At 56.6% G+C, this 24,347-nt stretch overlaps 1 protein-coding gene across 1 annotated transcript in view; it reads left to right on the plus strand.

The window, feature by feature from the left end:
• RSRC1 (arginine and serine rich coiled-coil 1) overlaps window positions 1-24,347 on the plus strand; it is a 249,302-nt gene that overhangs the window by 131,798 nt on the left and 93,157 nt on the right. Inside the window, exon 6 of the mRNA XM_055128339.1 lies at window positions 17,330-17,381. Within this exon, the coding sequence (XP_054984314.1) occupies window positions 17,330-17,381 (52 nt within the window). The remainder of the gene's footprint in view (window positions 1-17,329; window positions 17,382-24,347) is intronic.

Raw genomic sequence — 24,347 nt, forward strand, 5'->3', positions numbered from 1 at the left:
ATGGTTGCCAGTGGCAGGATTCGTCCTTTCTCAGGGGCCACCCGGGGCCCAGAGTGTTGACCATGAGTTAGGCGCTCGTTGAGTCTGGCTCCTCACTCTTGTACGTGGAACTGCAGTAAACATACAACTGCAGGTGCCTCTCCTGGTGGCTAGGGGTGGGGCCCGGGGGATATCGTTGGTACATAATCAGAAATGGCAATAACTGGATTATACAGCACTTCTGTTTTTTATTTGTTTTTTAATATTTCTGGAGAATCCAGATGCCAATATCTTTAATGAAATATTTACAAGCCAAATTAATATATTGAATCATATACTGATCACTAGAATTTATTTCAGGGATGCAAGGATGGTTTGACATGCTAATAATAAATGTGGATAAACCATAGCAGTAGGGAAGAGAAGAGTATGCTTGTATCTATACATTATATTTGTAGATTTCTCATTTAGAGGTGCAGGTAGCTGTGCTTTGGGGTTGCTTGGGTTCTGAGGTTTAACCCGGTGTGGAACCCGTGTATCTTCCTAAGTAGGTGGCCTGTAAAATGTTCTAGCCGGTCTAGTTACAGGATTTCCTTTGACCAGTGGCCTTTGGTTCTTTTGTAAACCTGCTGGAGTTTTGATTTCCATTCATTGGATCAGTTTTGCATATCTGCTTACTGTTGCAGGCCTCTTGACATTTGGGGGTTTGTTATTGAGGACTTTGGTTTTCACAGTATTTTATTCTTGAAAAATAGTGAGTTCTATTATACATGACTATGTACTGTCTCCACGTCTTTCAAAACCAGCTTAAATTTGATTTGCTCTATAAAACCGACTGCATATGTTCCATAACAACCTTCCCCTGCATCAGACTCCTGCACCACTTATGATAATACTCTCTGGGAGTATTGATACTGTTAGTACCTATTACAGAGATCAGACACCCGTCTTAGCCGCCTGCTAGCTACACGTCCCTTCAGGTCAAAGCCGGTTTTGTATTCCTTACAGTCCCTCACCAGATTGCACGTGTATTATGGAAGGTCTATGCCAATCTTTTTTTTTTCTCTTGGTCTATTGGATGAATGTATTAAATGCTGGAGACCAGTTTATTTTTTAAATAAATATTTACTTTGGATAGAGGTATGATCTCATTTTCAAGCTCGTGGTTTGGAGTGCTTGTCAGAGTGAGCCGTGCCTGCGTCCAGTCACGTCCCGTGCTTCCCGTGAAATCCGGGCGCTCTGCGGTGCCTGCGGCCCCGGGCCACGCGTGCGGCTCTCGGAGACGGTTGGCGCTGGCTCCAGCTCCCAGGAGGCCTCGGGGAGACCCTGCCCTGAGCCAGGGACGCCAGGCCAGTGCCCTGCCAGCGAGTCTGGAAGTAGCTTCCGATCGGGCTGTGGCAAGGTGAGCAGGACTGGACCTGCCCGGGTACACACGTGTGGTGTATGCCGTTGCTGTGGCCTGCGGGGCATGTAAGGCTGCACATGTATGCCATGTGTCATCATTGTGGCCTGCGGGGCATGTAAGGCTGCACACGTGTGGTATATGTCATCACCGTGGCCTGTGGGTGTGCAGGGCTGCACACGTGTGGTGTGTGCATCGCTGTGGCCTGCGGGGTGTGTAGGGCTGCACACGTGTGGTATAGGTCATCACCATGGCCTGCGGGTGTGTAGGGCTGCACATGTGTGGTGTGTGCATCACCGTGGCCTGCGGGTGTGTAGGGCTGCACACGTGTGGTATAGGTCATCACCATGGCCTGCGGGTGTGTAGGGCTGCACATGTGTGGTGTGTGCATCACCGTGGCCTGCGGGTGTGCAGGGCTGCACACGTGTGGTATATGTCATCACCGTGGCCTGCGGGTGTGCAGGGCTGCACACGTGTGGTGTGTGCATCGCCGTGGCCTGCGGGGTGTGTAGGGGTGCACAGTCCCCGTGGCCTCTGGTCCGTGTGGGCTGCACGCGTGTGGGTCTGGTCATCCCCAGCACACAGTGTGTGACCGGCGGCCGGGTGGTGCCTGTCCCCATGCGGAGACCCTGCCTGGCTGCCTGGCTGGAGTGTTTCCGGCAGCTCACTTTCCCCCTGTGTGTGGGGCTCGGACCCAGGGCCGCCCGGTTGTGTTTCTGGGGTTGCTGGGAAGGCCGAGTGGACACGGCCCGGCAGACGCGAAGCCTCAGGCCATCCCAGGACAAAGCCCAGGAGCAAAGTGGTCGTCATGGTGGTGCTCCCACCTGCCCTCGGCACTCCCTGCTCCCCTCCCCCCAAGTGCCACCCGCCCGCCCGCCCACCCTCCCCTGGTGTCCCCTGCAGAGGCCCCCCCCTCCCGCCCCCGCCCGTCTCTGCAGGTCTCCGTGACTGGTCTGGGGGGCCATCTGGGGAGGGCCAGGGGCTGTCTCTGCCGGGGTACCAGGGCGCCCCCGCTCCACTCAGGGCCTGCAGGGGCACCGCAGGGGGACGGTGTCCTGCCGGGACCAAGCCAGGGTGGCCACCAGCAAGACCAGCTCCCTCAGCCCTGTGCTAGCTCCAGCGCCTTGGTCACTCGGTTTCCCATTACCGAGCCGCCCCTGGCTGGTGTGTGTGCATGTGTCTCTGTGTGAGCGTGTGTGTCTGTGTGTTCATGTGCGTGTGTGTCTGTGTGCGTCTCTGTGTGCGTGTCTGTGTCTGTGTGAGCGTGTGTCTGTGTGTGCGTGTGTGTGTGCGCGCGTGTATGTGCGTGTCTGTGTGTGTCTGTGTGTGCATTTGTCTGTGTCTGTGCCCTTGTGCCCATTGTCCCCTGGAGGTCGGCATCTCAGGCCTGAGGGCACCAGCCCCCGGGCACTCACTGCCCAGTAGGGGCCTGGGCACCCCCAGCATCACCACGTGGCCTCGGGTGGCCCCGCGCAGCTCAGGGAGGCCCCTGCTGTGGGCCTGGCTGCACTCAGGCTTGGCCCCTTGAGCCTGCTCGGGCCCGTGAGCACTGGGAATGAGCAGTGCCGGGGATGCCCAGATCTCCCCAGCCTGGGAGGGGCCTCTGCATCCCGAAAGGAGTATGCGGATGCCGCGCTCTGTCCCTGGCGCTGAACGGTCTGTGTGTGCCTCTGTGTGTGTGTGTGTGTGTGTGTGTGTGTGTGTGTGCGCGCGCGCCTGTGTGTGTGTCTGTCCCTGGCTGCCGTCCAGACCGGTGCCGGCGCTGTCGGGGAAGTGCATGTGCATCTGCCGGGCGCGGTGAAGCCACCGCGATGCCCGGAGCGGGAGACCCGGGCGAGGGAGGGACGCGGCGGCCACCCCCCTGTCGCACTCACCCCTGCAACTCTCGCGAGGCCGAGGCTGCTCCCCCACAGGGGACCCCACTGAGCCCCCAGACCCACGTCCCCCTCCGAGGTACCCGGGGGCGCTTCCGGGGACACTCTCGGCTGTGCGGGTGGCCGAGGAGGTGGGGCTTCGGGGACCCCGGGCGGTGCTGGGGACCCTTTGGTGCCGGGCGAAACCAGAGCGGCATCCCGCCTCAGCGCCCGACTCTGACCCAGGGGCGATGGGTGAGGGTGTGCTTGTGTCCAGGCCCTCGGAGCCCTGAGAACGCTCTCAGACAGGGCGGCAGGGAGACCCTGCCTGCTTGCTGCTGACCACCCGCAGCGGTGGCCCCCGAGCAGGGCAGACCCCCGGGTGCTCTGTGCAGGTGCGGAGAGCCAGTGAGCCCATCTGTGCGGAGGCTCGTTAGTTCGGGGTGACCAGGGCCAAGATCAGATGAACTCCGAGCCTGGCTGGAGCCTCACGCAGGTGTGACGCTGACATGGGTCAGGAGGGACGGCCCGTGGCCTGGCCGGTGCTCTAGAGGCCCCGTGCACAGAGGGACACGCACTCCAGGCTGGCCGGGGGCCGGGAGGCTGCGGGACCCCATGGCTGGGGTGAGTCCGGGCTGAAAACGGGCTCCTCAGTTTTAGGCATGTGTGAACGCAGCCGAGAAGTCAAAGGTTCTCGTCTGCTCGCGCCGTTGGACTCCTGCTGACTGCAGGTGACAGGCCAGCACAGACTCCTCACGGCGTCTGGAGGATCCAGGGACCAAGTGGTGCAGCTCTCGGGTGGAGTGACACTCCAGAACACATGATCCTTACTGTGTCCGGACACTGCTCACGCGTGCACACACACACACACACATGCACACACACACGCACACAGAGACATACACACACACGACACACACAGACACACACACACATACACACACGGCACACAGACACACGCACACATAGACATGCACACACACAGACATGCGCACACAGATACATACACACAGACGCACATGCATACATGCGCACACTCAGAAGCACACACATGTACATGACACACACAGACACACACATGCACATGGCACATAGACACACATGCACACACACAGACATGCACACACAGATACATATGCACACACACAGATGCACACGAGCATACACATGCACACATGCGTACACCCAGAGGCACACACACGCACACAGGCACGCACGCACACAGACATGCACACGTGCATACATGCACACGTACACGCACTGCATGCTCTGTGTCCTCCGATCTTGACGACAGCCCTCTGAGGCGGGCATAGTGAAGCCTCGCAGTGGCCCATGAAGCGCAGCCTTTGTGCTCGGGGCGCCCGGCGGCTCCTGTGCATGCCGGGGCTGTTGCTGATACACTCCGTGTGTTGCAGGAGCCCGGGGCCCACCGGGCCAGGCGGCCAGCGCCCCCCGCACAGGGCAGCTCCGGAGCCCCCACCTGCTGGGCCGTGCACCTCTGGACACCTTCGCACTACAGAGTTCGTAGCCCGTTACCGGAGGACGGAAATGAGTGACCTCGGGATCTAGCCCGTTCGTGTAGATTAATCGTCTTAAGACAGATGACTCGGTCACTCACCCGGATTTGGGTGTCGGGTTTATTGATGGAAATATTTGCTTGTATGTTACGTGTTTCAAGCATAGAGTAACTTTGAGATTCGTGTTACTGTGGTGATTTTAACCTTTCCACTTTGATTGTTTAAATTGTCACACCCATTATTTTGGCATTTTACTCAAATAGTAATGTAACCAAAATTGACAGAATATGGACAGTCGTTAAAAGCTTGATTTCAGGAAAATTCGGTTTGCTTGCTCTCCGAGCCTCTGGGGCCACGGCAGGTCGGAGCCCGCGAGGACCCGGGGCCAGGCTGGGGGGATTCAGCATCCACCTCGTTTCCCCCGGGACGTCCGCCCCCACCACCCCGGTCTCCAGCTCGCAGCCCCTTGCTTCTGTGCTGGAGGGGGCGGAGGGCACGGACCCAGAGCGTCCGTTTCTCCTCTGCCCAGACCCCGGGCGCTGCCGAGCGGTGCCCAGAGTTTCCTCCATAGACGCCCCCGGGCGCCGCCCGCTGAGGGCCCGAGCTTCCGTCCCAGTCGCACGCGGGGCTGCGTGAGGCTGCTGGGCGCCGAGCTGCAGTGGCCGCGCTCGGCGTGTGCCGGGGTGTGACCGCGCCACGGCGAGCAGGGTGGGTGCTCCAGAGCCATCGGCCCCTCGTGCAGCTTGCAGTTCCCCGGAGCCGTTTCCACGGGACCCTCCGGGCTGCTGCTTCGGAGGTTGCGATGGAGCCGTTCACCCTCCAAGATGCGACGTGTGACGGCCCCCAGCAGCTCCCGGGACGCAGGGCACATTCCGAGCAGGCCCCGAAGGCCTAGTCCACATCTCCCCTACTTGATCCGAACCATTCAGACAAACTAGAACCAGACTCGGGCTGGAGCGACAGCACAGCAGGGAGGGCGTTGGCCTTGCACACGGCCAACCCGGGTTCGATTCCCAGCATCCCACAGGGTTCCCCGAGCACTGCCAGGAGTAATTCCTGAGTGCAGAGCCAGGAGTAACCCCTGGGCATCGCCGGGTGTAACCCAAAAAGGAAAGAAAAAACAAATCAGACAGAACTAGACTCTTTCTGCAGAAAGTGCTCCGCCGAGTCTTTGTTCTAGTTCAGGCGGCCATGAGTGTCCCCGTGCTCAGCACGATCCTGCCTCCTCTCTGCTCGCAAGGGCCCACAGAGTGTGGGGACATGCGGCCCTCCCCTCTGCTCAGCGCTGGCCGTCTGGTGCTGCTGATGGTGACCCGGGTACCACTGCCCGGGTGACTGCCCCGCCAGGATGCACCCTCGAACCCAGGATGACCCCTCTGACCCGCCCTCTATCCCAGGATCCCTCTGACCGGGACCTCTCGGGCCCAGGACCCCTGGCCGGGGACATCTCTGAGCAGCCTGTCCCTGCCTTAAGAGAAGTCGTACCTGCGCGTGCGTGCCACGTGCCCTGGTGCCTTTGAGATTAAAGTAGAAGTAACGGAGCTTTTATTCCCACCCTTCTCCTCCCGGGGGCCCGTAAATAAAGCCTCAAGTGGAGGAAGGGCCGGGGCGGGCGCCCCGAGCAGAGAGGAATTGGAGTGACAGATGCGCTTTCTGAACTTGGAAATCAGAGGCTGACGGCGGCCGGGCTGCCTCCCCCCTCCCCCTCCCCACGGCCCCTGGTAGCTAGCTGTGCCGCGTGTCAGCCACAGGTGTCCGGGTCAAGTCTTACCCCACACAGGGGGGTGGGTTACATGCTGCCCATATGAACCGTTGAAAACGTGAAGTTTCCTAATAAAGCGACGCCGAGACATCACGCGTGTGTCTGTGCCCTTCAGACCTCGCTCTCCCGGGCTCAGGCCATCCGTCCGTCTGTGTGGAACAGGTGCGGGCCTTCCTGGCGTTCCGGGAAGCCTTCCCTGCTCCGGGGGACTCGCTTGCTCGGGTCCCCCTCGTTGTGTTAGGACAGGGTCTGTTCCCGGGTCCGGGTGAGGGGAGGGCAGGTAGGGCAGCCTTGCACAAAGCCGACCCAGGTTCAATCCCGAGCACTGCAGAGTGAGTCTTGAGCACCCCCGAGTGCCGTTCCAGTGAGACTCAGGGGCCGCTCCCGTGGTGCTGGGCGGGAGGGGGTGGGGGCACGAGCTGGCAGCAGGGATATGGTGGGCCGTGCAAGGGACCGTCTGCGCTGGGCTTCGCAGTGGCCCGGACGGCGTGCTTGCTGTGTCACGGCGACTGCTCTCCTGGACTCTGTAAGCGTGAGACGCGTCCCTGAGGGGGGACCGTCCCTCCGCGCCGGCTCACAGAGCCCGGGGGGCATCCCTGACCCTCGGAGCAGGAGGCGGCTTCCGGTGGGCGAGAACGTGAGTGAAACGTTGTTTTTCTCTTGGACAATGAGGACAGAAGGACCCCCGGTTCCTCGCCTGTGTCGTGTCGGCCGTCGTGCCGTGTGGCAGTCCAGCCATGCCTCGGTCAGTCCACGCGTCATGGGCTGGGAGGCGCCCTTGTTCCTCTTCGCTTCTCGCTCCCGCCCTCCCGGCCGGCCTGCGGGGAGCTGCCCCTGGGCCTAGCGCGGGGCTCTCTGCAGCGACGCCCTTCAAAGGCTTCGGCTCGGGGTCTCGTCCCGAGACGGAAGCAGAAATTGCCCGGGTCGGGCCGGTGCGGGTGGAGCCGCTCGCTGGCAGGGCCTGGGTGTTCACCGCCTTTGAGCCCGGGAGCGGGCCCAGGTCCCTTCTCTTCCTCTCGCCCAGCCGCCCAGCCGCCCAGCTGCAGCCTCTGTGGGAGAATAAAGGCAAGGGGAGGGCTGGGGACGGACTAAATTGGCCAATCACCATTTCAAAGGGCGCTAAGTAGGTAAGGAGGTGCGGAACCTCGTCCCAGGGACTGGGGCTGCCAGTCATTTACTCCACCCTGCGACACCGCTCTCATCTCTGGGCGGGCCTGCGGGGTTGGGGTCTGGTGCAAGCTGTGGGGTCTCTGCCCGGAGAACTCGAGCCTGGGCTGCTGGGGCCGGTGCGGCCGAGCCGGCAGATCCTAATTACACGGGAACGTGCCCCTTGGAATGTCGTCATCGCGGCATTCCCCTCAAGTAAGGCGAAGAGAGAAAAGTCACACGATGGCACCATGCTGGCCCGCGCTGCAGCCGTCCCGCTGGGCTTGGTTCTGGTCTCTCTAGGTGTGAGTCCGCGCCGTTGTATTCCAGTGATGCTCGGTGCGCGTTTCCAAGGGCCCGTCCAGGCCCCCGCTGCCGGCTTAGCCCGTGCCCCGGGGCCGCCGTCTGCATCTTCATGCTCCCGCCCCGCCACCGTTCGGCAGTGCCAGCCGGGAGCTTCGGGCTCAGCCTGGCCAGTTGGCGTGCAGCTGCTCAGAGCCGGGTGCCCCGTCCTTGCAGTGCTCGGAGCACCGTGAGGGTGTTGCCCACTGCAGAGAGACCCCGCGTTCCGTCTTGCGTTTGCTGGCCGTGGGAGTCTCGGGGGGGCAGGTGTTTTTCTGCCGCTGTTCCCTTTCCTCTCGCCTGACCCTTCTCGTGGGAAGCCGCTGAGGAGGAGATGATTTTGCCTCGTGTCTTTTTTTTTTTTCAGCTTTCAGGATTGTGTTTTGCCCCTGACAGTTGCGACTTGCCCTGGAATGTGTTAGTTGTGGTTCTTTTTGCATCGGTAGATTTGGGGCTCATTGAGCTTTAGTGAGGGCTGAATGTTCCCACCAAATCTCATGTTTTTCACCCAGTATTTCTTGAGATTACTTTTTGCCTGCTTCTTCTTGTCTCTCTTTTCTCCTTTCAGGACCCCAGTTACGGTTATGTCAGATGTTTGCTATTATCCCGAGCCCGCTAAGAGTCCATCTAATTCTCTTGTAATATTCCCCCCTTTGTTTGTTTCGGTGGTTTTTATCGGCGGCCTTTATACTTACTGATCCTTCTGACACCGGACTTGTTGCTGTGAAGTAGTTGGGGTTTTGTTTTGTGTGTTTTCTTACTTCGCTATTGTACTTGCCAACTGTAGGGTCTCCGTCTGGTGCCTTCTCTGTGCTGCTGGCTCCTCTGTCGAGACTCTACACGTTCATAATTGCTTCACTGATGTCTTCGCTAAACTGAACATCTGGACCAATTTGGAGTTATTTTCTATTAATTGCGTTTTACTTTCCTCGAGAATGACTTCATCCTTCGGTATTTCCTTCCCGATGCCTCGTCCGTGCCGGCTGTGAATGCCATGGCGGAAACCGGACCTTGGACGGGCCTCGGTTCGGTTCTTCTGAGGGAGGGGGCGGGTCGGCTTCAGACAGCAGTGACGCCCCCTTCGTCTCTGCTGCGATGCGCCGGCCGTGGGGCGGCTCCGCACCTGCCGGTGCTCACGCACAGACCTGCGCGCCCTGGGCCGCACACACACACACACACACACGCGCCTCACCAGGTGAGCTGCGGTCAGAGGGCGGCAGAGCCGCCAGGCCCACCCCTGGCCCTTGTGGCCAGCACAGGCACCAGACTTGGCCTGAGGCGCGGAGGCTCCCCCGGCCTCCGTGAGCACCTTCCCGCCTCACTCTGTGTGTGTGTGTGTGTGTGTGTGTGTGTGTGTGTGTGTGTGTGTGTGTGTGTGTGTGTGTGTGTGTGTGTGTGCCCATGCGCGGACGTGTGTGATGTCTGGCTCTCCAGCCTGGCTCCCAGATGTCTGCAGTTCGGGGCACCAGAGGGTGGCCCTGGGCACTGTGGGTGGGTGAGGAGCTGTCCTAAGGTGGGGCAGTCACAAGTCTCTGGTGATCGGCTGCTCCAGGTTCTCTGAGACCATCTCTCTGCACACAGGCAGGCCGTATGTCCTGTGGGCGGGCAGGCGCTCCCTCCGTCCCTCTGTCCCGTGGGCGGGCAGGCGCTCCCTCCGTCCGTCTGTCCCGTGGGCGGGCAGGCGCTCCCTCCGTCCGTCTGTCCTTGGGCGGGCCTGGCCTCTCTCCCCCAGACCCTCCTGAGTCGAGGGCCCAGAGCACCGCCGCCAGCCCAGGTCCTGTCCAACCCCAGCGGCCAGCGCAGAGGCCTGGGGAGGTGAGGCCGGGCGGGCCAGGGTCTCGCCTTCCTGGCGATGAGGCAGGGCCTTGCTCCCGTCTTCCTCTGCCGAGTGGCCTTCCCGGCCCCTGGCCCGAGGGCCGGCCGCTCTGTGCCCACCTGCCCTGCCTTTCTCCCACCGTGCCCCTCGCCTCGCCCCAGGCCCCTGCTCGTCCCCGCTCCTTCTCGCGCTCTCGTTCCACGCACGCGGCTCCCGGCCAGGTGCCGCCGAGCCTGGAGTTGCTCCCGTCCTCGGGGCTTCGGTTAGCTGTGCCCGTGCCTCTGCACTCCGAGTCCTGTCGGCCGTAGCCCGGGACGGCTGGCCGGTGGGCCTTGGCGAGGCACTCGGGGGCTGGGCTGTCGGTGGGCCCTGAACAGGACGCGGTTCCTCCCGGCCGCCTCTGAGTCCCTGCAGTACACGCCGCGTCTCGTGCCGAGGTGACCAGCTGTCTCTGGAACTTTCCTGGTGTTCTCTGTTTCAGAGAAGCGGCTGAGCTAGCTGAGGTCCGCAGTCCCCGAGGCCGCGTGGAGGGGCTGCCACCCGGCTGTCCCCGCCTGTATCTTAGTAGCGGTGGGGACGGTGGGATTTCTGCCGAAGAAATCTAAGGAGAACCGGCTCTTCCCCTTTCCTGCGGGACTTGATTTATGTTCTTTCTTCCATTGGAAATTATAGATTTTGTTTTCAACTTTTGAGGATTTTTTTTTAATGAAGCTGTAAATTATTGGTTTTATTTGTTGCTGGTAATTTTTCTCTCACTATGCTGCCATTTTTCCTTAGCTCTATAATGATGAATACTTTTTATATAAAATTGAACATTTTTATTTTATACCTGTCTTCTTCCTTTATGTTTTCTTCTGTGGCTTCTCAGCCTGAAAAAACAGTTGTGCCCCCATGTGAATTCTGTCTTAGAGAAGGAAATTAAATTGCTGCTTTTATAGTTTACAAAACTACTGGGTATCAGCATTTCATAGGGCTTGGCTTAACCTTTAAGGGGTTTTGTCTTTTTTTTTTAAGTACTCCCCCCCACTTACTGTAATATTTTGCTCCTCAAGGTCTCAGGAACAAATAATAAAAAAAAATACCTAAAACCTAATCTTGAATGAAATTATGTTTCCTAGAAGGTGGGGGATCCGCTGCCGTCCTGAGAACCGGGTCGGTTAGAGTAAAGTGGGAGTGAGTGTGGGAGTGAGTTTTCCCGGGGGCTTTGGAGCGCCCGAGGCAGTGTTTTCGGCAGGGTCGCTCTGGTCGGGTTTAGGAATAAACCTGGGGCTTCACTGGCCTGGTTTGGAGCCGTTTGGAGTTGATGTGCGGGGTGGGGGTGCGGGGGAGGGGAGTGGTCAGCTCGTCCCAAGGACGTGAGCACCAGTGTCGTCCCCCACAAGCACCCGGGTACCTGTCAGCACCTCTGGGTGTGGCCCAGACGACAGCCCGAGGCCCGCAGTCGCGCAGTCACGTGGGGTGTTTTGCCTGGTTTCGGTTTTGGCCACGTCCTGTTCTCTGGCCTGACGCCCGGCGGTGCCGGGGTCACGCCGGGTTGGCCCTGTGCCAGGCGCACCCCAGTCCCCTACTGTCCCCACCCAACGGCCGGATCCGCTCTCTTGGTTTGGGGTTTGGGGTTTTTGTCCTCGAGCCACGCCCGGCAGTGCTCAGGAGTCACCCCCGGGGGGAGTTGGTGAGGGTCGAGCCTGTTTCAGCCCCGTGCGTGGCCAGGGCTCCCCGACTGCCCCGTCACTCCAGCCTGCCAGGACTTTTAACACGCGAGGTTTTGGCTCTTCTTGGGCAGAGATGGTTAGTTACGACTAACTGTGGCATGGTTTGATGATTCAGGTGTCGGGTAAGGCCGGGGGTGGCACGGCGGGCAGCTTACCCCGGCCCTGCGCCCGGGACCCGGTGGGGTGCCAGGGATGAAACCTGGGGCAGACGCCCTCCGGCTTCGTTTACACTCGCCTCCTGTCCTGGGCAGTGTCCGCCCTCGGGGGGCAGCCCGGTGACCAGCCGCCAGCAGCAGCAGAACTGTGAGTCGCTCTGGCAGGGCATTTCAGTACCTTAAAATGAATGACAAGTACGTTATACTGAGCTGTAGATAATAATAACAGTAATAACAATAATGATGATGAAAATGATGATGAGGGAGCAGCCTTCGCATTTTTCACGCTAGCCTTTGCTTTGTGTGCTAAAGGTTGTCTGTTCTCCCCACAGCTCAGTGCGGCCCTACCTGGAGACGCAGGTGGAGAGGGGGGAGAAGCCCCGGGGGAGCCGCATGCCCTTCCCTCCCCCCGCCCCCCCCCCCCCCCCGCTCTCCTCTGTTGTGTAACTGAAACCGTTTCCTGAGTGCGGGGTCTTTGACAGCCCTGGTCTTGTCTTGTGGAAATGCTGTCCAGCGTCTCCCCAGATCCTTGAGCGTCAGGGAGAGCCTCGGGGCCTCGATGCCGTCTCCCGGGGCTGGGCTCGAACCCGTCCACGGCCCGTCTCCGCGTCTCCCCCCCCACCGCCTCCCGGGGCTGCCCTTGTCAGCATCTCAGTCACGGGCCAAAAATGAAATGAAATAGCAGTTTGGGTTTTGGCTTTGGGCCTCGCCGGCGATGCTCGGGGCTCTGCACCCGGTAGTCATTCTCGGTGGGGCCCGGGGGGCCCTAAGGGGCGCCAGGACGGAACCCGGGCGGGCCCTGTGCAAGGCCAGCGCCCTCCCCGCTGTGCTAAACTGAGTAACAGTCTTCAAGAAGGAGCTGCCGGGTGCCTGCCCCCGGCCGTGTGTGGGACCCCTGAAGGCCGCTCGGAGCATCTCCAGGAACACGCTGCCCGTGGTCCCCGCACGGAGGCCGCCCCGGCGGACACGCTTCCCGGGCCCCAGCGGACACGCTTTCCAGTCCCGACACGCAGTGGCTCCTGCAGAGAAGCCCCCGGTGCTTTTGCTTCTCTCCACTGCGGATTCAGGACACGGAAAGGGGTCTCGGGGCCACGTTAGAGTAAGGAGCAGCAGCGACGGCTCGTAATTGAGCCAAGGCCTTTCTTCCCTGTGATCTAGAGCATGATGCACTGCCGTGCAGAGACCGAGGGGCAGGGAGAGGGGCCGTCGGGGGGGCAGACCCAGCGGCTGCAGGAGCACCCCGCCCGCGCAGGGCTCCAGGGACAGGAAACACTTTCAGACTCAACTCCTCAGAGGCCCTGAAGGACGCTTGTGTGACTATTTGAAATAAAGTCTCATAGATCATTCTCAGATACTAATTTTCATGCATTAAAAGATGAGCTTTTATTTGAAGCTGTAATAGCAAAGGCAGGTGCTTGAGAAGGTAATTGAGGAGGTCCTGGGACAGCATGGGACCAGGTGACGCTGCACCCGGGCGGCTGCTCACGTCTCACTCTAGGACAAAGGGCTGGAGCGGTAACACGGCGGGGAGGGCAGTGGCCCGGCCTTAGGACAGCGGGGAGGGCAGTGGCCTGGCACGTGCTGACCAGGTTCGACCCCCCGCATCCCATATGGTCCCCTGAGCCCCGCCAGGAGGGATTCCTGAGTGCAGAGCCAGGAGGGACCCCTGAGCATCGCCGGGGGTGACCCCAAAGCAGCAGCAACAACAAAATTAGGGAAACTTCTCAATTGCTTCTAAGTTAGTAGAACTGTTGACAGCGGCGTCACCTGCAAACGTCCCCACGGTGCAGATGAGCTGTGGAAACAACTCGGGGCTTCCTGCCGGGGTGTGAGGGGACTTCGCGTGTGGCTGTTGCTGGTGGGCGGAGCTGGGTGTGTTTCTGCCCGGGCGCTGTCCTGTGCCCGGCCCCGCCGGAGGGGCCAGCGCTCGGGCCTTCCCGCCAGGGGGCGGCGGTTGCTGCTGCTTCCCGGGCTCCGTGGGACGGTGCCTCCTGGCTCGGCTTTCGCCCACTCTTTCTTCCACGAGGCTTGTGGAGTCGGGTCTCGAACCCGTTTCTCTGGCTGTTGCGCGTGGCTAGACAGGGACCTGAGTTCACGTCCTTCACGAGCACTGTCCAGTGTTGCCAGCGCCACGTGTTCAAGAGGCTTTCCTTGCTCCACGTTTCTTGCTCCCTCCTCAGAGACTAAACGATCATCTCTGAGGGCGCGTGTCAGATCTGCAGCTCCGCCCGTTGTCCTGCGGGCCTGTCTTTACCCCAGGACCATACTGTTTCAGTTGCTGTCGCTTTGTAACGCAGTTGAAGTCGGGGAAGGCGGTGCCTCTCATCTTCTTTCCCCCAGGATTGCTTTAGCTCTTCGTGGGGGTCAGTCGTTCCGTATGAACCTCAGGAGTGTTTTCTCTCTTTCCCTGAAAACTGGCCTGGGCATCCTTGTCAGGACCGCATTGACGCCGTAGACACTCGGGGAGTATCGCCACATTGGCAGTGGTCACCTTCCCAACCCGTGAGCAGGGGGTGTGTCTCCACTTCCCCGTGTCCTCTTTTATTTCTTGAAGTTGCGTTTTGTAGTTTTCCTTGTACCAGTCCTTCACCTCCTTGCAGCTAGCCCAGGGCGGAGCAGAGGGGAGGCTGGAGAAGGGTGTGTGTGTGTGTGTGTGTGTGTGTGTGTGTGTGTGTGTGTGCATGTGTGTGCGTGTGCGTGTGTGTGCGCGCGTGTGTGTGCGTGTGTGTGTGCATGTGTGTGCGTGTGTGTGCACGCGCGTGTGTGCGTGTGTGCGCGCGTGTGTGCATGTGTGTGCGTGTGTGCGCGCGCGCGTGTGCGTGTGTGTGTGCGTGTGTATGTGTGTGCGTGTGTGTGCGTGTGTGTATGTGTGTGTGCCTGTGTGTGCGTGTGTGTGTGTGTGTGTGTGTGTGTGTGTGTCCCCACGGGAATCCCGGCACAGGCGAGAGACGTGGCCCTTCCCCAGGGTGCTGTGGGCCGTGGAGGCTGTAACAAGTGTCTGGGCGGCCGTGCTAAGGTCAGGGGAAACTGTTGTCCGCTGGTCAGCGCCTCAGGCGCCCGGGCCGTGGGTCTGGGGTCTCCCGAGCGGCCCTTCTAGAAAGGCTGCATCAGTTCTGAGTCCTGGCGCCTCCCTGCTGCTCTCCCTGAGCCCCATGTCTCGGCCCTGCCCAAGAGCACCTGTGAGGGAGCAGCGAGGTTCGGAGGGCCCCACCCGGCCGCTGTATCTCTGCGACACGGTGCTCACGTGACCCTTCTCTCGGTCCAGTTTTGAGTTAGGAAACTAGCTATTAAGAGAAACTGTTTAACGACAGCCAGTGAGTTTGTGCTGAGATTGGACTGAGTGTTGGTTTAATTCTTTCTCTTTTTCTTTTCTTTTCTTTTTTTTTTTTTTGGTTCTTATTTAAACCAAGTTGGTATTAAGTTCTAGAAGCAAGATAAATTTAGTTTCGAGCTACTTGTAATATTTCTCGCTTAGGCCTTGATCCTAAGAGATAGAATTATAGTAACTGTTAAAATGAAATGTAGCCAGAAATATGATAAGCTGTTGATATGTGTCTGTGTCAGGGCGAGATTGCGTTCACTTCAGAGGAAACGGCCCAGCACTTCGACCGGGAATCCGGTCAGCATTTCAGAAGCCATTTGTTCGCCAAGGCACGATTAAAATGAGCCGTTTTGCTGGCACTCGTAATTACGAAGATCATTAACGGGAGTATGCACAAGACAAAGGAAAATTTACTTCTAAATTTATGTCATCGTTTCTGGCAATAAAAATGGTTAAGTTCCTCCCTCCCCCCCCCCACCCTCCCCTTGAGGACAAGCAGGTCCCTGCAGACCAGCCAGGGCCGCTCGGTGTCGTGCGTGCAGAGTTTGTGATCCGTGTTAAAATTCAAATCCTCCCATTTTATCATCTTTGTGGCTTCGGGTTATTTATTCTTCACCTAAAGGGTGGTGTTAGAATACTCGCCTGCTGGTGCTGTTATGCGGACTTTGTTCAGCGAGAATTTTGCAGAAGGGCCGCAGGACCCGAGCCTTCGAGGCCGTCGACAGTTTCCGGAGTGTGCCTGTGAGCCGTCACAGCACTCGGGGAGAGGGTCCCTGGAGGTCACGGAATGCGTCGGGGACTGCCCGATTGTCACGACGTCACTGTGCTACTTACTGCCTGCGTGGCTGGAAACACCGGCTTTGTCGGGGGTGGGGGCAGGCGCAGGGGGCGCCTGTGGGGTTCGGGGACAGTCAGTGCAACGAGAACAGGAGATGGGGTCTGCAGTGGGCAGCATGGCAGGGGGCGGGGGGGCAGCAGGGAAGGTCCCCGGACCTGCACGCAGCTGCCGTGACTCTGTCCCGCCTCTCCAACACCTTCCAGGGTTATTTTTATGGAATTACTGCAGGGTTTAAGTTGTGGTTGCTACAGGTCTTAAATGAGAACCCTTAAACTCGAGCCCATGTTTGAAACCAGGAAGTTCAGTGGAGTCTGTAGCCCTCTCCCCCTGTGCCTTAGGGTTCGGAAGGCTCGGGGGTAGCGCCCCAAGGGCCTCTCAAGGCCCAGGGCCCACTTGCGCTTCTCGGCCAGCCGGACGGGGGCCCCAAGCTGCTCTGAGGTCACGTGCTCGGGCTCGGCGCCCCGGGGTGTCCAGGCTGCCCCTGTGCTCGGCAGCCACCAGGGCCCACCCGTGTGCAGGGGGGACCGTCCCGTCCTGCCAGCGCCCTTTCCCGTCCTCCCGTGACTGCCTTAGGCTTGCTCGCCCCACGTACTGTGCGTTAGTACTAGAACTGTGGCCGTTCTCGTCCTGGCAAGGGTCGTCGACACCTGCACTGTTTGGGGGTCTCCCATGGGGAGCGTGAGGTTCTAGGCAGCTGACCGGCCAGCCCCGTTTTCCCGACTTTTAGACTAGAGTCCCGTGTGCGTCGCTCGCCACTGCTGCGGTGTGTTTCCCAGTGGGTACTTGGGTCTCTGTGCTCCTCAGTGCCGTGTGGCTTCTCACCGCAGCCTCTTGGGATGTGGAGACATGCCATGGTAGTGTGCCAGGGAAACTCACTCACAAGAGGGGGAGGGGGAGGGGGAGAGTGAGGGGGAGAGGAATTCCACATTGTGTCATATTGGACTCCCTGTCCTCTCCCCTGCCCGCTCACTGTCCCCCCCGTCGGGTGACTCTGTGTGTTGGGGGGGGGGGGGGGTAGTTACCTGCTGGTTCCTTTCTGAGTGTGTGACGGAGTCTTCCCACGCCCTTGCCGCAGTCCGGGCACCATTCCTCCTTGCCAGAAGCCGGGGGCGCTGCAGTGTGCTCCCCCCTACTGGCTGCACTGGGGCAGAATTCGGGGCTGGGGGAGGCCACTGGGGGCAGGGGTGGGTGCTGAGCGCCGAGCTGAGGCTGTCCCGGGCGCCCCTAGCCCTGGGGGTCGCCACGTCACCACCGAATCTCTCCTCCTCAAACAGATCCCAGGTGGCTCCACCCTGGGCCGCAAATGCGGTTTTTCCTCAGTATCGGGAAGAGCGTGGCTCAGTTTCCCTCGGAGGGGAGGAGCGGGAGGGGCCCCGAGGGGCGCTGGGGTCCGAGAGACTGCCGTGGCCGAGTTCCTCAGGCCCCACCCGCCCCGTGGCTCCTGCTCGGAAGCCGACTAACTCTCTCTTCTGATTGATCTTTCAGCCGCCGGCAGAACAGGCCAAAGCCAGGCTCCAGCTGGTTCTCGAAGCTGCTGGTAAGTGCTAATATTTGACTTTAATTAAGCGGAAAAGGTCACCCGAGTCCTAGCATGCTGGCAAGTGGGTCAGCGCGGGGAAACCTATTTTCACCTGCCCTCACAGATTTCTGAGATCCAGATTGCACGGATGGCTGAATTTTACCTGGAAAATTTCTTCCTACGCTGCCGTGCTAAGAGGTTTTTTGACTTACAAAGATTTGCTTCGGGGCCGGAGCAGTAGCACGGCGGGCAGGGCGTTTGCCTTGCACGCGGCCAACCCAGGTTCAATTCCCATTCTCCCGTAGGGTCCCCTGAGCACCACCAGTAGTAATTCCTTAGTGCAGAACCAGGAGTAACCCCCGTGCATCACTGGGTGTGACCCAAAAAGCAAAACAAAAAAAGAAAAATTGTTTCATTCCAGTTTGACTTGGGATGAACTCCAGTTGGTTTTTCCTGCATGGATGTTCTTTTGGTGCCTATTCAGGAGTTCTTTGCCCAAGTTGAAATCATAAAGATTTTCTCCTAGAAGTTTGATACTTTTCCATTTGCTTTGAAGTCTGAGATCTCAGTTCTGTCCAAGGTCCGAGCCTTTGGGGTCCGTTGGTCTGGCACACGGAACTGTTAGTTTTGGGCGCCTTCTTTTTGGGTTGTTTTGGGTTTGTTTGCTTGTTTGGCGAGGGGGGCTTTCCAGGCTTGGGGCTCACTCCTGGGTCTGCTCAAGGGTCACTCCTGGCAGGGCCCAGGGACGCCCCCGGTCCTGCTGTGCCCATTCCCAGCCCTGCCGTGGCCACCTCTTGCTCTGCAAGCCGTGTCCGTGTTCTCAGCGGTGCAGTAACGCTCCGACTCGGGTTTCGGCTCTGACACTCGGTGGGGGACGCCAGCAGTGAGGGTGCGACACCAGCAGGAGTGATTTGCCACAGAGGGATAAAGGTTGGCAGAGAGTTTGCCTTGAGTCTCTGCACATCTGTCCGTCTTACTTGACATGCACTTTCAGGTCCGAGCTTTTCTCGTGTTCCCCGTAACTCGAGTGAGAAGGTGCACTCGTGCGAGTCCTGACCCTTCTTACGACATACATTTGTTCCTCGGGTTCTTGCCTTAAAAGAAAACTTGGTGCTTTGCCCAGACAGTGTTTGTTTTCATTAATACTGTCGCAGAGAATTTTATCGCAGTTGCGTCCAGTTTTCTTACCCTTTAATTTGACTTTGAGGCACGTCACGAAGCAAGTTCTGACAGCTCCGACCTGCCAGGAGTCAGGCGCGTCTCTCGGGCGAGGTTCCCTCCCTCGCCTCCAGCCTGCTCTGTGGTGCTGAGGACGGTGAACTCTGGGCCTGGAGAACAGTTAGGGGAGTTTTCCAGCTCAGTGGCTGCTGTGGGCTGGATGAGGATGAGCAGAGACAGCCCTTCCGTAAGTGTGGCGTTATCTATTGAGTCTCATTCTGTGGAGTGCTGTTGCTCCCCAATGCTTCCCTGGGAAAGCACTGTGCCTAGAGCCTTCAATACGTACAAACCATGTCGGATAAATAACTATCGACGTGAGTTGAGAGGGCTTAGAGGGGGTGTTCTGACGTTTTGCTAACCTGGCTGGAGTGATAGCACAGTGGGTAGGGCATTTGCCTTGCACGTGGCCGACATGGGTTCGAATCCTCCATTCCTCTCGGAGAGCCCAGCAAGCTAACGAGAGTATCCCGCCCGCACAGCAGAGCGTGGCAAGCTCCCTGTGGAGTATTCGATATGCCAAAAACAGTAACAACAGGCCTCACCAAGGAGACGTTACTGGTGCCTGCTCGAGCAAATCGATGAGCAAGGGATGACAGTGCTCCAGTGCTCCACTCTCATAAAGAAAAGCCTCGTGCTCCTTGTCCCTGTCCTGACTGTCATTTTTGCCAGACTTTGCTTCTTGGTGTCAGTTCCGTGTGTGTTGCTTCCTAGGCGCCGCAACACGGCACAGCCCGTGGGAAACCCTTGCGGTGTGGCCTAGCGCGTGGGCGTGGGCAGGTGGGTGCAGGGGAGTGGCCGGCATGGCCAGTGTCAGTGGCAAGACACGCAGACAGACAGACAGGTGAGCACAGTGACGTCGGGCCGGGACAGGCCAGGTCAGGCCAGCTCGGGGAAGCTGGCGGCCTGCCGTGACTCGGGGCAGCAGGGGCGCGGCGGGGCCCGGGGAGACTGACCAGCAGGTCCTCTGTTCCGCTGGGCAGCCTGCTGGTGGGTCGGGCCCCTGCCCGACGGTGAGTCCTCAGGAAGGTGCCGTGTGCCCGCGGCAAGGTGACTGGTGGGAGCAGTGACGTTTCCGGCTCGGGATGGGTCCGTCCCACGGGCGCTGGTCGGCGGTGTGTCCCTTGGGGACACGCGTGCGATCACACGCAGGGGCCAGACAGCTCTCGGGCATCCAGCCTGTCTCATGGACGTGGATTTGCAGTGAGAGGGTGTTGGGCTTGACGGTCGTGTTCTGCTTTTATACTCGACAGTTCTGAACCTTCCCCTTTAGACGAAATCTTCTTCTCCCCCATGCCCATTGCCAAATTGCAATTGAAATCAGATTTTCTGTCCGTTCACTTTCGTGCAGAAAAGTGAATTGTGTCTGAGAGCGTCACCCAGGGCGCCAGTGTGTACAAGTGTCTGAACGGGCAGGACGTACCTTGAGATTCGTAACCTCAGCTAGGGATGTAATGATCCTGAGTCAATCCAGTTAAAGCCCTTCCCACCATGACTCCTCCCTTCCCCACTGAAAGATACGTTTACGCTTAGTTCATTTATCTGGATTAAAAACCTTGACATTTTTTATTTTGAAGTCATTATAGGCAGTGATTCGCCTAGAGATGATGGCTTGTATTTTGAATTTTTTACATGTACCCTTTCATTCCCTTTCCTGTGCCGGACTCCTGGTCTGGCCCAAGCTCTCCACCCGAAGGTCAATCTGTCACGTCTTAATTAGTCTCTTGCTTCTCTTGTTGCTTCTCCAGAGACGTGGCATAGATGGAGGAATGTTCCAAGCCCGAGTCCACTCCTACTCATCCCGTGGCCTTGAGCATTTGACATATATTGCTTAGCGAAAACAGGGCATTTTTTTTTTCTAGAGGAATATGACACATGCATGCATTTTTTTTTTTTACTTAATTACAGGTCCTGCTTTTTCTTTCCCTTTTTTAAAAATAGTTTTTGGTTTTTTGTAACAGTGTTGATGTTTGTGGTTTTGATGTATAGTCACAACCACCAGCTTGCCCAGGACCCTCCCCCACTGCCGTCCCTGCCCCTGCCCCATCTGTCCCAACCCAGTTCGTTTTGGAATCTTTTTTTTTTTCTTTTAAGTAACGTTGTCATATGATTCACATAATGAAATTTATCACAACTTTTAGGGAAAAGTATTCGGTAGCATTAAACGCATTCAGAGCTCTTACCTCCACCTCCATCTCCGGTGCCAAGCCATTTCCGTGACTTCAGGGTGACAGACGTCCTATAACACATTTCTCTCCAGCCTCCTTAGCTGCAGCTTCTGGGAATGGCCGTCTGTGGATTCGTCTATCCCAGATGTTTTGCACAAATGCGGCCCTAAAATGCACGGCCGTGCGTATCTGCCTTTCGCTAGCAGGATTGTTGGGAGACACACGCAGCCCGGATCACTATATTCTTTCTTCTGCTGGCTGAATGATACTCCACTGTGTCTGGATGCACCTTCAGCTGTCCATCTGACCACGGATGGAAATTTAGGGTCTTCCACCCCTGGGATGTGAAGAGGGCAGCCATACACGTGCATGAACTCGTGTGAACACTTGTTTGTAGTTGGGAGGGGGAATTACACCTGTGAGTATCATTCTGGGACCGTTTGGCAGTTGTTGACCTTTTTGAGAAATTCCCCATTTTTTCGTGCTCCTTGAGCCGATGCCGTTCACACCCATGGGGGTGAGGCCCAGCCCCGCTGTGACAGCCAGGCCACGCTCTCTGCTGCTCATGGGTTGCGAAAGGGTGGAAACCACCGAGCCGGACCAGGCTGCGCTGGGGGGCGGGGGGCACTTCCCTGACGGTCAGGCTGAGCGACAGTACAGTGCTGAGGCTCGGCCTTGCGTGCGGCTGACCGGGATCAGCCCTCAGCACCTGCTGTGGTCCCCCGAGCACCGCCATGATTAATTCCTGAGCACAGAGCCAGGGTAGCCCCACAATCTCCGGGTAGGACCCAAAAACCAAAAAATAAAATATTTTTTTAAAAAGCGTTTAAATAATAAGACTTAAAATGCTCCCTTATGCTAGTTTGCAGAATGATAAAACACAAAGCTATACAGAATGGTGACATTCAGAGAAAGGTACTTTTGGTTTTAGTTGTAAACTTGGATGAAAAGTCGGGAGGCTGGAAACCCCCACACGGCCCAAGGGGAGGGAGGAGTCGCCCCTCGCTCCGCCCTGCTGGCCTTTGCTCTCTGAGCACCAGTCCAGCTTTCACTGGGGTTTTCTGCAAGACTTCTTTAACTGGATGTTAAGTTTACTAGTGTTCATTCTACGTGGGTTAATTATGTTTTTAAAAATATAGCCATTCGTGGACCAGCAAGAACAAAATGTCATGGGCAGGTATTACCAGTAATCTAATTAGCAGGTGTTTAGGAACCACATTGGATATATGCTGATTATTTGTTTTAAATGTAATAATTGCCAGGGCTGGAGCAATAGCATAGCGGGTAGGGCGTTTGCCTTGCACGCGGCCAACCCGGGTTCTATTCCCAGCATCCCATATGGTCCCCCGAGCACTGCCAGGGGTAATTCCTGAGTGCAGAGCCAGGAGTAACCCCTGTGAATCGCTGGGTATGACCCAAAAAAATGCAGTAATTGTTTAAAAAAAATAACACTATCACCATATGACAGATATGTTCATGAGGCTGAAAAAGTGAAATAAGAGATTTTCCCAAAATGTAAATGTTGAAAGATAACCCTTCTTACATCATGATTATAAGACGCTATTTTCTCTAAAATCTCTTAAATTTTCTTTTAGTAAAATATTGGCACAAAAAGTCTTCAAAATCACATATTAAATATTGTAAGAAATAATAAATTTTGTGCATGTGAGGCAAGTCACCTTGATTATGAAATCTCGTCATTTTTTGAATCAGCTCTAAAACTCTTCGTATTCTCTTTAGAGTTTTCAAAGCACTTTTGTGATCTTTTATCATTTCACTCACTTTAGTGCATGGAGAGCTAATGAACTCCATTGTACAGAAATGCTGAGCGCTTAAAAGATCTCATAGCTGGGAAGTGGCAGAGCCAGAACTAAACCCAGCCTTCACTAAGCGACCACATTATGTTGGGCAGGAAGGAGGGAGGCGGGAAGTAGCGACTCACCTGAGTTCAGGAGGAACAACGCAAGAACCACCAGCACCCCAGAGGGCCCGAAGGTAACCCTGATGAGGAGGCAGCAGTCAGAGCTGGATAGGGCTGGACCCAGGTGCAGGAGCCCACAGGGCCCAGCTAGAAGAGACCCACGTCACAGTACTCCAGACACATCCTAATCGGAATGAGGAAAACCACAGAGAAGAGTACAGTACTGAAAGGAGCGAGTTAAAGAAGGATGTAACATACAGCGGGGCATCTCTTAAGAGAAACCCTCCGGATGCCGAGATAGTGGTGGGATATAGTGAAAAAAAAAAAAAAAACTCAATGGAATGAATGCCTCACCAAGAATGCTTTCTCTAGCCAGACTCATTCAGATCTGAAGGAATAATGCACAACTTCACAGAGAAACAACAACTCAGGAATGTCACAGACGCAAAACCAGATTTACAGGGAAAACTGAAGGGACTACTTTAAGACCAGATGTGTCCCATAAATGTACCAAATTCCTGCTGAAAGATGGCACAAAACTCCTTGACAGTAATCTTTCTCGGTGTCAGTGGGCTAAATGCACCAATTAAGAGATGCAGAGTGATAGGATGGATTAGAACATTCAACCCAGAATTCTGCTACCTGCAAGAAACACATTTGAACAGTCAGAAAGTCAAAAGTCAGGAGGAGACAGTCCTTCAAACCAACAACTCTGAGAAGCCACGGTGGCCTGGCTCATAGCAGATGACATAGATTTCAAGAGGTTAGAACTCACAACGAAGTTTGTTTCTGAATGATTAACGGATCCGTATGTCAGGAAGAACTCACATTCCTAAGCATATGTGCACCCAATAAGGGACCAGCAAAATATTTGAAATAACTGTTGATAGACTTAACAACATTAGTAATTGGAGCATCACAATAGTAATTGGAGACTTCAACACCACCTTGTCACTTCTCAGTGGTTCAGCTAGACTAAAGCTCTTTGAAGGAAGAAATGGAAGAGAGGAGTTTCATAGATATGTACAGAGCTTTTCGTCCTCAAAAAGCCAAATACACATTGTTCTCCAAGGCATTTGGGACATTCTCTAAGATAGACCACATGCGGGGACACAAAAACACACCTCCATAAAGTCAAGAGGATCGGAATCATACCAGCTATCTTCTCCGGCCATGATGCACTGAAAATAGAAGCTAGTCACAAACAGAAACAACACAAACACCTGGAAATTAAATAGCTCAATATTGAACAACTGGGGGGGCAGAGAGGAAATCAAAGAGGAAATTCATACAATAATGAGGACTTGACCTTCTATTAAGAAGAGAATTTCTAGCTCTGCAAGCATTCATCAGGAAGGAAAAAAGGGCCCACATAAATTACTTGACTGCACTTCGTCAGAAACTCAAAAGTGATCAACATAAGGAGGCATGAGAAAGGAAATCATAAGACTTAGAGCAGAAGTTAATGAACTAGAATCCAAGAAAACAATCCGGAAGATCAATGGAACCAAGAGCTGTTTCTTTGAAAAGATAAACAAGATCAATAAACCACTAGCAAGACTCACAAAGAGAGAGACCCTAATAAGCCAAATCAAAAATGAAAAGTATACATCAAAATAGAAACCACGGAAATTCAGAGGATCACCAGAGAATCTTCATGCCACAACAAGAGTACCTAGA

This window comes from Sorex araneus, chromosome 2 (genome assembly GCF_027595985.1).
Source record: "Sorex araneus isolate mSorAra2 chromosome 2, mSorAra2.pri, whole genome shotgun sequence".
Lineage (NCBI taxonomy): Eukaryota > Metazoa > Chordata > Mammalia > Eulipotyphla > Soricidae > Sorex > Sorex araneus.